This window comes from Podarcis melisellensis (assembly GCF_964234715.1).
Source record: "Podarcis melisellensis genome assembly, chromosome: 8".
NCBI lineage: Eukaryota > Metazoa > Chordata > Lepidosauria > Squamata > Lacertidae > Podarcis > Podarcis melisellensis.
In genome coordinates this window covers 34,428,474-34,439,906 of record NC_138540.1, presented here as the reverse complement: position 1 = coordinate 34,439,906, position 11,433 = coordinate 34,428,474, and the positions used below count along the sequence as shown (strand labels likewise).

Sequence of the window (11,433 nt, the reverse complement as noted above, 5' to 3'; positions counted from 1 at the left end):
TAAGTTTGGCCTCATTGAGGGACAGTATTTCAATATGAGTAGGAAAATGAGAGTACCCCTAAACATTTTTTTAAAAAAAGAAAAAAAGCACTGACTATCAGCCTAATGAAGACCAACTTCCTATAGCTGTGGGTGAACAGAGCTGGAAGCAGGCTGGAAGCTGAGAAGCTGGAGGCACAGGCCCAATCTTGATTTGTGTGGAATCCAAGCTATGACCAATGGAGAAGCCACATCTCCCGGAGTGTTAATGCTGTGAGCCCCTCCATCTTAGACTCAGGTTGTATATAAAGGTAAAGGGGTAAAGGCACCCCTGACCATTAGGTCCAGTCGTGGCCGACTCTGGGGTTGCGGCGCTCATCTCGCTTTATTGGCTGAGGGAGTTGGCGTACAGCTTCCGGGTCTTTTGGCCAGCATGACTAAGACACTTCTGGCGAACCAGAGCAGCACACGGAAATGCCGTTTACCTTCCCACCAGAGCGGTACCTATTTATCTACTTGCATTTTGACGTGCTTTTGAACTGCTAGGTTGGCAGGAGCAGGGACCGAGCAACAGGAGCTCACCCTGTTGCGGGGATTCGAACCGCCAACCTTCTGATCGGCAAGCCCTAGGCTCTGTGGTTTAACCCACAGCGCCACCCACATGCCCCAGGTTGTATATAGGTGTAAATAAACCATATATCTTAAAGACATCACTTTTCTCCAGCCTTGCAGCTAGACTCATCTGTGAGACAGGCTTTGGGAGTAAACCCTGGGCAATTTTTTTTTACCCATAAAAGGCTAAGGAGTATGCCCTACCCAAATCCAGAGTGGAGTCCCTAAGACGGTTGGATGGCACCTTGTATGCCTCCTTCCGGCAACTCCTGCAGCTAAGCTGATGCCAAACATATTGCTCTGCTTTCCTTTGGACCACATCAATGAGGCCAAAATGAAGGTCTTAATGTCTGGGCAGCCCAGGACCTCCATACACACTGCCCAGGTTTGTGCCCCGGTGAGGTCACTTTGGTGCTGCTAACGCAGCAAAAACAACGTAGGAGGCAGCCGTTATGAGTTACCGGTCTCTGCAGCCACAGTGGGCACTGTGATGCTCCAGCGGTTTGTCTTGACCCTCAGAAGCACACTCCATTGTATCTCGAGACAGACAGATGCCAACACAACAACACACTGCAGGTTAAGGGGCTTGCAAACAGATTTTTTCCCCCTGGAATTGAATAACATGGAAATGAGCACTAAAATTGCCTCATATTCCATTAGTTTTCCAGAAGTGGCTTTTAAATCATGAGAAAGCTCAAATGCCGAAATTAACAGGTAGGGAAATGTTGGTGGCAGTGGAATGAACTGCCGGGTGGACGCTACCAGAGTTACATTTACCCATTTCTCCCTACGGACTGAGGTTTCCCATTGAACGATAAAAAGACTGTTAATGGTCTCCACATTCTTGCCTCACTTAGGTTGGCTAAAACAAGCTAGTCAGTGGTCATTGTGCCTTCTGGGATATGAGTTCTAGTTTACAGCAAGAAACAACGACTTTAAATCAAAGAGCTGCCATTCCAAATATTTCAAGGCAACCAGAGCAAATGCAGATGAATGGGGAAATGCATCATTTAATTTGACTTTTAGGTCAGTTTTTGACCTGCTTCACTTCTTTGGGGGGGGGAGGGAATAACTATTTTTTTAAATAAAAACCATTTCAGCTCACAGTTTTACTCATAGTGAGTGCAAGAACCATTTTATCATTGCATCATGAGAACACACGCCTCACACACTATTTTTACTCCAAAAGGTGACCAGCTCTTCCAAGTATAGGTAGTGGTGGAAATGTTCCCCTAAGAGGCTGTTTTCTAAGCAGTGCAACCGAATTTGGGCAGCAGGCCCAATCTACAATACCTTGCTAGGAGTGGATGAGAGCACCTTACTAACATCAATGTCTGATGCTTTCATATGAGGATGCAAGTCAATATAAATCCCAGCTTCCTTGCACAGCTTCAGCAAGGTATCAATATTGCTCTGGGACAAACGGAGGTACCTGTGCAAAGAAAATAAGAGGGAGGGATACTTGTAAGTCACATTTGTTAAGAGGAAAAAATCTACTGCCCTGGATTCTCTAAGGTAAAGGTAAAGGTATCCTGACCGTTAGGCCCAGTCGTGGGCGACTCTGGGGTTGCAGCGCTCATTTCGCTTTATTGGCCGAGGGAGGCGGTGTACAGCCAGCATGACTAAGCCGCTTCTGGCTAACCAGAGCAGCGCACGGAAACACCATTTACCTTCCCACAGGAGTGGTACTTATTTATCTACTTGCACTTTGACGTGCTTTCGAACTGCTAGGTTGGCAGGAGCAGGGACTGAGCAATGGGAGCTCCCCATCGCGGGGATTCGAACCGCTGACCTTCTGATCAGCAAGTCCTAGGCTCTGTGGTTTAATCCACAGCGCCACCTGCGTCCCTTCTGGATTCTCTAGTTCACCATTAATTCTAAGTCAGGGCTGGGGAAACATTTGGTCCTCCAGATGTTGCTGAACTACAACTCTCCCAAAGGCCAAGGATGATGGGATTTATAGTTCGTTAGCATCTGGAGGGATGAAGGTTCCCCACCCCTGTTCTAAGAGATGTGGCTGGCACCAGCATCTGACAAAACAGGGCCAATATGCAGGCCCCAAGGATAGTTGAGGGGCCCTCCTACCTTGCTCCAATCCTCCTCCTGATAAGCCAGGGGGCAGGTGGTGTAACTGGATGAGCAGAGTAAGCACAACAGGAAGTAGGCAAACAGACTGGGTGAGATGCAGAAGATGGACTGGTTTGAGGACCTTGGCAGAGGAATGAGCCAAAGAGCTGCAGAAAACAGGAGAGACTTGAGCAGCCTTCTCCAATCTGCCATTCTCCAGAACTGCCATTGGCCCAAGCCAACATGGCCCATGTTCAGGAATGATGGTCCAGCAACATCTGCAGGGCATCAGGTTGGGGAAGGCCAGACTAGACACACAGCCAGGGAGTCAAAACTGGAGCTGTTGGCCAGCCGGCTATCCTCTTCCTGCCTTTTTTACAGGGCCTACTGAGAGTTGGCACCACACAGCAGCCTAGATTGGTGAACCCGCAAGGCAAGGTTGGTAGTCAAGGAGCGATACACAGCACCAAAACAGTAATCAGTTCACCCTCTTTGCTCGTCTCCCCATGCTTGTCAAGAAGCAGATTAAGGAAAAAGAAAAGCCCTGTTCTGCTGTTATGCTCATGAGTATATAAAACACGTCAGCAGGGGGAAAGGGGGTGAGTGCACCAGCTGTGGCCCCACCCACAAGATGGGAGTTGTAGTTCAGCAACATCTGGGGACCCGAGGTCAAATAATGCTGATGCATGAGGGCAGTGCTTTTTTTCTGGGGGGACGCAGGGGTATGCGTACCCCTAAACATTTTGTGAATTTAAGTTAGGCCTCCTTGAGGTGCAGTATTTCAATATGAGTAGGAAAATGAGAGTACCCCTAAATATTTTTTAAAGAAAAAAAGCACTGCATGAGGGTGCAATGCATAACCCTTTAAAATCAGAGTTCTGTCACCACACAGGGAGACTTTGCACTGTTCTCCAAGCTGAGGTGGGTAACAGGGGCAGCCTGTTCCCCACTATCGTGTTGTCCTTACTTGTGAACACCTGTGTATCTGAAGAAGTGTGCATGCACACGAAAGCTCATACCAGGAACTAACTTAGTTGGTCTTTAAGGTGCTACTGGAAGGATTTTTTTTTGTTTTGACTATGGCAGACCAACACGGCTACCTATCTGTAATTGTGAACAACTGGATAGGGCTAAAGTGATGTAGACATCACAGAGTGCAGGTTCTACTTGAGGGTTGCCCTTTTTTGTTTTTTGCTAACCTGCAGCTCAAAAATTCTTCAGGCTTAATCTCAGGCAGCAGTTTGAGAGGCTTTGAGTTCTCTTCCTCCCATTCTTTCTCCAGCAAGCTTTTAAGCTTTTTCTGCAATGCTGGGAATGCAGAGAGTGGCTTATGGAGAAGCAGTGTTGACATTGAGATCCGGTCTCCCCTCGCTGACAACCTTTGCAAGGAAGGGAAGAATGCAATGGCTTCTTGGAGTGATATGCTGTTGTCCTGGCTAGGCCCCCCGGGACTGCTTCCCTTCCTGGTGTCTCTGTAAGGTTGGAACCCATGGTAAACACTGTTTCTGGGTGCAGTTACGTGTCTGCCCGAGATGGTCTGCATGGGCAAATCCATTCCACTGAAAGGTGTGAGATCCTTGGAATTCTTCCGGTCTGAAAAACATCAGGCACTTTGCTCAGAAAAGCAGCTTCTGTTTGCTGGTTTTGATTTTCTCATTGTTTTAATTGTTTTTACTACCCATCTCAGTCTCAAACCTTTTATTGGCACATAGACAGAATTCTGAAAGTCATAAAATCACTCAGCAAAATCTGCATCTAACAACTAAAATACTGTTGTATGACATTCAAAAAACTTCATTGCACATTGCAGAAACCTGGCAACTATTTCCATCTTATTCCCATCCTGGGTTAGGAAGGCTACCTTACATTCATCTAACTATCACTCCCTGCTAACAGCTGTTTTTACTAATAGTTTTATTGCTTTATTATTTTTGTAAACTGCTTTGAGGAACAGGCGTCATGCATCATCTCTAAGAGTGCCTATTCTGCAGATCAAAGAGGTCAAGAGGGCATGAACGGGATAAGGCGATCTTGCAGGTTCAAGGTCAACAGCTTCTGGAAGGCCACAGGTCCCTCACCCCTGCTCTAAACCTAACCAAACCTGGCAGGGTGGAGCTGGGGAACCCTAGGCTGGGTCTTATGAATATGATAACTGTGGGATGTGAAACGCATAGCAGTCAAGTACAACATTCCTAGCTAGGGGATGCTTTGTATGCAGTCAGGAGAGAACTTCCTGTTTCCTCCTGAGCTGTGACAAACTTCCTCTGCATGTGACTAGAGGTGGGTGTGGCCTCATCTGGACTAGTCGTCCTGGGTTACAAGAGCAACGCAGGAAGCACATGTTCTCTTCCTTTTGCTCTTCTCCATTTTGCTGTTCTATTTGTGAGCAGAAGTGGCTGCCTGTTTACAGTCACTTAGGAAATAACTCCCTTATGGGATAGTTCCACATGTGTATATAGTTTTGTAACCTACGTCTGCCTTCAGGAATCCAACCGTGAACTGAATGATTGTGAGTAAACTACTTTTATATTTACTTGAACAAGACTGTCGTGTCTCTTCTTTTTAAGAAGGATAAGAAGGGATCTCACCAGGAATCGAGGCCCAGATGCAACAAGCAAACCGCCTGCAACAAGCAAACCGCTGTGCGTTTAAAGGGGAATGTTACTCTGCTAAGATATAGAACTTGCTAACGTAAATTAGGAAGGATATCATTAAACAATATATCCTCTCCTGCATCCCTGAACATTCCCACAATAATTCCTACCATTGCTTGACCTTTTGGTTGGGAGTCTCAGGAAGCTCACAAAGTTGGGCAGATGGTCACCAAACTGGGTCCACGGGCTATCGAAGGAATCTTTCCGAGAGACTGTGTGAGTATCTGTGAATTGTTCTTGGCTGGACGCAGGGTGGCTGGGCGTCTGAGGTGAGGAAAAAGAGCACATATTCTAATTTATTTGGGGATCACGCCTTGCAAACATTAGACCTCCCAAGTGTCCCCTAGCATTTTGAAAATCTCAACTTTTTTTTTACGCACACTCATACCCTCACACAGACTGTTCTCATTACCGTCGGCTCCTTGCTGTGGGGGGTGCAGTTTCTGCCATGGCTTAATTCAACCCCAGGTAGCTTATAATCTAACCTTACCTTCTGTTACATGCTTTAAATGTTTGGTGACAACGGGGCCTTTGGTCAAAGGCAGAATATTATGGGAGCACAACTGGTGTGGCTGCACTGGGTGCAGAGCCTCGGGGATGCCACAAGTATTATTCAGAATGGAGAGCGATAGGCGGGGGGGCACTGAATTTTGGCACTGTCCTGGGCACCACTGAAATTTGAGAGCCCTAGGCTGGCCACTGCTTTGGTCTGATCCAGTGATGCCTCTTTCTGATGTTCTTGCAAAGTCTATAAGATGTATGTTCCTTGTTATTATTGTGCATTTTTAAAATAGAGTCACATTAGGCACTTGATTCCCCCCCCCCTTTTCAAATGGCAGGCACTCTTTCCCTTTTCACCGGCAGCTGGTGGGTAAACATGTTGCTGCTTCCTTCGCCCTTAAAAAAAATGTTCACATGGGAAAGTGTGAGACAGATGGCAAAAACAGATAAACGTTTCCCAAGAGATGCTAATCAACTACTTAAGGAAAATATGATCGAAGGGTCTTAAGGGGCAGTGATGAAATCTTTCTCTGTTTTAAATATAGAGGGTGGCAGGAATTTTGATTCTTTCCCAACAGTATTTTTCCACGGGATGTTTGGACCACGTTCAAGGAAGAAGCTGCGTTGGATTATTTTAATTGCTGTGTTTTAGCAACATGCCACATCCAAACGCTCCTTTGAACAAAGGCTGCAAAAGGTGATTCTTGACTTTGAGAAAAGCAAGACGAGCTCCTTCTTCATCTTCTGCTCATTTTCAAGTTTGCAGGTCCCCTGGGGAGGGATTGCAAACTTTTATATCCAGCTTTTGTGCAGTTGTTCGGTCCCAGCTCCTGCCCACCTAGCAGTTCGAAAGCACGTCAAAGTGCAAGTAGATAAATAGGTACCACTCCGGCGGGAAGGTAAACAGCATTTCCGTGTGCTGCTCTGGTTCACCAGAAGTGGCTTAGTCATGCTGGCCACATGACCCGGAAGCCGTCTGCGTACAAACGCCGGCTCTCTTGGCCTATAGAGTGAGATGAGCGCCACAACCCCAGGGTAATTCACAACTGCATCTAAGGTCAGGGGTCCCTTTACCTTTACCTTTTTTGTGCAGTTTATGCTGGGTGATGGAAGTATATTGTTACAAATGCAGCCCACTTCACTGAGTGGGGAGAAGATCTGGGGAAAGGGCTGACCCAGGTTTGATTTCCTTTCGCAGGAGAGATCACGGAAGAAATACAATGCAATATTCATTTGTGTATTTACAAAATTGCAAGCTGGGCATAAGTCACACTGCTATAAATCCATTGCCCCATTTAAGATCTCTAGCCAAGCATCATAGCAGCACAAGATGCTTTCAGGTTAGTGCTGTCACCTTAATTCTTTTTCTTTCGTTTGGTCAGGGTGCATTCAAATATGGGGTTTTCCTGATTATAATGATAGTGCTTCTGTGCTATATACTAGTATTCCTTTCACATGGCAGGAGCTGTTGTTTAATGGAACTGTGGCTTGTTGACTTATATGCCAATGCGTCATGCTAAATTTCATTCGCACCAGTGGGCGTGGTGTGACACAACAATAAATGTCACTGGACAATGCTGCTACTTCATTCGCAGGATTAATGTAAAGACGTGCAGTGATATAAAATTAATTTTTATTACATTGGATAAATAATAATTAGGTTCTGCTTGGAGATGCAGCAAATGTATTATAAACATAAGTAACCACAGGAAGGGACGGAGGGAGAGAGGTCAAAATGGGGTTTTGAAATTCGATGTAAAATTACTTTATTGTTTGATGTAAAATGAAAAATGAAATTTAAAAAAGAGACAATGTTGCTACTTCCCCTCCATTTCTGCACATGTACGCTTCTGTTCCCCGTGAAAACATCAAGAAATAACTTTATGTTCCAAATTTCATCACTTTACTCCTGTGGTTTTCTGGGTTAAAGGGGCTGCATCCCCCCCCCTCGAAATCAAATAGCACAGAGTGCTGAGCATATACTATGTTCCTCTAGTTTTCCAAAAGTGACTTTTACATTGTGTGAAACATCAGGTATAATGTAGAAATTAACAGTTGGGGAAATAGCAGGGGAAAAGAGTACCAGGGGTCACAAACTTTTTCAGCAGGGGGCCAGTCCACTGTCCCTCAGACCTTGTGGGGGGCTGGACTATATTTTTTGGGGGGGGAATAAACGAATTCCTATGCCCCACAAATAACCCAGAGATACATTTTAAATAAAAGCACACATTCTACTCATGTAAAAACACCAGGCAGGCCCCACAAATAACCCAGAGATTCATTTTAAATAAAAGGGCACATTCTACACATGTAAAAAACACACTGATTCCCAGACTGTCCGCAGGCCAGATTGAGAAGGTGATTGGGCCGGATCTGGCCCCCGGGCCTTAGTTTACCTACCCATGGAGTAAAGTGTTGTGTGAATGCAGCCTCAGTCTCATTCCAAACACACATGCACACACTCCCTATTCTGCTGTTCACACACAGGGAGATCTAGCTTAGAGCATGCTGGCAGGGGGTAGGACAGCTGTTTTATCCCAGAGATCCGTCTGGACCTCTCCCATTGAGAAAGCATCAACCATCCATGCCTGAGCACTTAGCTGGGGACCTGCTCAACAGGAAGGAAGTTAAGGACAGGAGGTCCTGTATGAAACATTATTCAGAGCAGGGAGGTTGAATGCCAGCAGTTACAAGAGTCAGGCAGCTGCTCTGGCCAATGGACTGAACCAGAGGTTACACTGTGGGAAAAGTGGGTATCGAGGATGGATTTGAAGGGAGGGAGGAGGGATGGGGGAGAAATTCTGTATTGTTCACATTTTAATGTGAGCCTACCTCGTTTCCACTTCACCAAAACAATATGCAAACCAAACCACATCTGTCCATCAAAATCCACACATTTCAACATTTACTGATGCAACGCTTCAACCAAGAAATCTGTACAAAGGATTTGTGTCTTAGGGGGAAATTTGCAAAAAAAGGAAATATGAATGCATTTATTCATGAAAATCCTACTGAAAAAATGCATTCTAGTAAAGGAAATTGGTTGTCAAAAGATGCCTATTAGAGAAAATCACATGCAAAGATGGGGATAAATGGTTATGGAAATGCCTGTGCAGTTTTGGGAGGGACCTTCTTCCTTTTTTTTTTTAGGAAAAAGTTCAGCTGGCAAACTGATGTGCACTGAACTTAAAGTTGGGAAATTGAGAAATAGGAAGAAACTGAAATTGACAGAGTGCTCCACTCCTGCTCCTGGGCCAGTAATTTCACTGCCTTCTGCGTTCTCTAGAGGCACAGAAGCAGGACATTTTTTCCCTCTTTCTCCTGACATCACAGAGCAAGCATGCCCTGACCCAACCAGCCTCCGCATCCTCTCAAGAAAGGCCTATCTGGGCATGCTGTTCTTTGCCTCTCTCTCACCAATCTGTGGTTCCTCTGACTTCCTGCTTGGAATCATAGCAGTTAATGGAGTATCCTGAGACTGCCATAAGCAGGGGCAGTACTGATGAATACAGCATATTGTGGGGAGGGATTCCCTCACTAGGGCTGTGATTTAAGAAGTCACAGACTTTTGAATAACTTCAAATCACCCCCCCAAAAAAAAAAATATGCAAAAGGTTCCCCCTTTTCATTCACAGGTGAGGCCATTGGGGCAACAAAGCTGTCAGAACACCTCACCCTGTGTTTAGTATTAGGAGGAGTTTGGTGCTAGTGATCATGTTGCATTTGGGTGTGACTAGGGACCTGTTGGCAATTAAAAGTGAAGATCGTATGCAAAAATGCATTATATAAGGCAAAATTGCACAGACAATTTTGTGTATTAGGAGAAATCCGCATTTAAAGTTTGTTTCTGAACACATAGTTCATAGTGATAGTGCTGACCTTTAAAGTCCTAAACGGCCTCGGCCCAGTATACATGAAGGAGTGTCTCCACCCCCATCGTTCTGCCCAGACACTGAGGTCCTGCGCCTTCTGGCGGTTCCCTCACTGTGAGAAATGAGGTTACAGGGAATCAGGCAGAGGGCCTTCTTGGTAGTGGCGCCCGCCCTGTGGAACGCCCTCCCATCAGATGTCAATGAAATAAAGAACTACCTGACTTTTAGAAGACACCTGAAGGCAGCCCTGTTTAGGGAAGTTTTTAATGTTTGATGTTTTATTGTGTTTTTAATAGTCTGCTGGGATATTAAGAGTGGCTGGGGAAACCCAGCCGGATGGGTGCGGGGTATGTATGTATGTATGTATGTATGTATAAATAAATAATTGTTATTATTATTATTATTAATTTTCATGGGGATTTAAAACAAACTAACAAAAATAACAAACTAATGTGGAAATGTGGACACATAAACCTAAGATGAATGAATGAGAAGCTGCAGCCAAGAGATTTAGCCATCTATAGGTATATTCTACAGAACCAAGAATGGAGCTAAGCAGAGACGTGCAACATTTTGTAGCTAAAAACAAAACAAAACAAAACAACCCTCTTTCTTATGAGTCTGTGGTTTCTGCATTGCAGGGGGTTGGACTAGATGACCCTTCAGGTCCCTTCCAATTCTACAATTCCACTATTTGAGCTGTGCGTATATAGTTGGATAGATGAGCAATGTTTCTATATTGCCATCCTGCCCTTCCAGACTTCTTCATTACCTTGTAGTATAATGTTTTATAGGCTGAAGAAGAGGGTGAGATCTGTGCTTGTTTCTTCAGCCACTTTTTCACCTTCCTCTCCTCTTGCTTCAGCAGGTTATCATTGATCGTCTTCATGGAGTCAAGAGACCGCCGGATCTTCTTCAGCTGAAGAGTTTGGGAGATAGGAACATGTGTGAACACAGGAAGCTCCCTTGCACTGCGTATGACCATTGAGCTATTTAGCTCAGTCTTGTTTGGTCTGCCTGGTAGCAGTTCTGTGGGGATTTAAACAGTTGGGTCTCTCCCAGTCCCAACTGGGAGATGCTGGGGATTGAACCTGAAACCTTCTGCATGTAATCTATTACACCACAACAAGGCTGTGGCCTTTCTCCTAGGCCTGGTTGCTTGCAGGACCTTAGATCTGAGCTATCTAAACAGCTCAGGTAAAAGCAGGGTGTCCCCCACCCCCTGTTAAGTTCCTGGTCACTCAAAAACACATGCAGATAGTTTCCCTCCTCCATACCTGAAATGCCTCTCTCTCATTGGAGACCCGCAGGGACTTTGCCCTTTTGTTTTCGAGCCAATCCATACTCCCCAGTGGCTTCCAGTTTCTTTCCCCCGTGGTTCTGATTTAGTGGAAGCCAAGGCACCAGCCAGGGTCAAGGTAGCCAGAGAAGATTTGAATCAGTTGCCTACTGCCCATCTTGCCAGTCTAAAGCCATTGGCTGAGCCACGAGGAAGGTGAGACAGCGGCTCATGAACTGTGATGCAACAATCTGTGTGCTTCCATGACTCTTGAAAGCGTTGCCTTGGCAACTAACCTGAAACCTTGAAAGGGACTGTGGTATCATTAATAGATAATTAGTCAAAGGATAACGATCAATGGCTCTTCGCTGGAGTTTTCATAGAGGTGCTTTTAGGTTTGTCTGTTAATATTGCGGTTGACAGAAGCTTATATCATTGTGAGTTGTGTGGAGCAGTGGGAGTATCCTCC

General features: G+C 45.4%; 1 protein-coding gene across 1 annotated transcript; it reads right to left on the bottom strand.

The window, feature by feature from the left end:
• Nucleotides 1–1,709: 1,709 nt before the first annotated feature.
• Nucleotides 1,710–11,195, bottom strand: LOC309377131 (uncharacterized protein C16orf78 homolog). Its single transcript, XM_081924115.1, has 5 exons — nt 10,963–11,195; nt 10,458–10,604; nt 5,423–5,576; nt 3,858–4,251; nt 1,710–2,023 (listed from the first exon to the last, which is right to left on the bottom strand). The coding sequence occupies exons 1-5, from the start codon at nt 11,026–11,028 to the stop codon at nt 1,876–1,878; spliced, it is 909 nt and encodes a 302-aa protein (XP_081780241.1). The 5' UTR covers nt 11,029–11,195; the 3' UTR covers nt 1,710–1,875.
• Between the last annotated feature and the right edge of the window lie 238 nt (nt 11,196–11,433).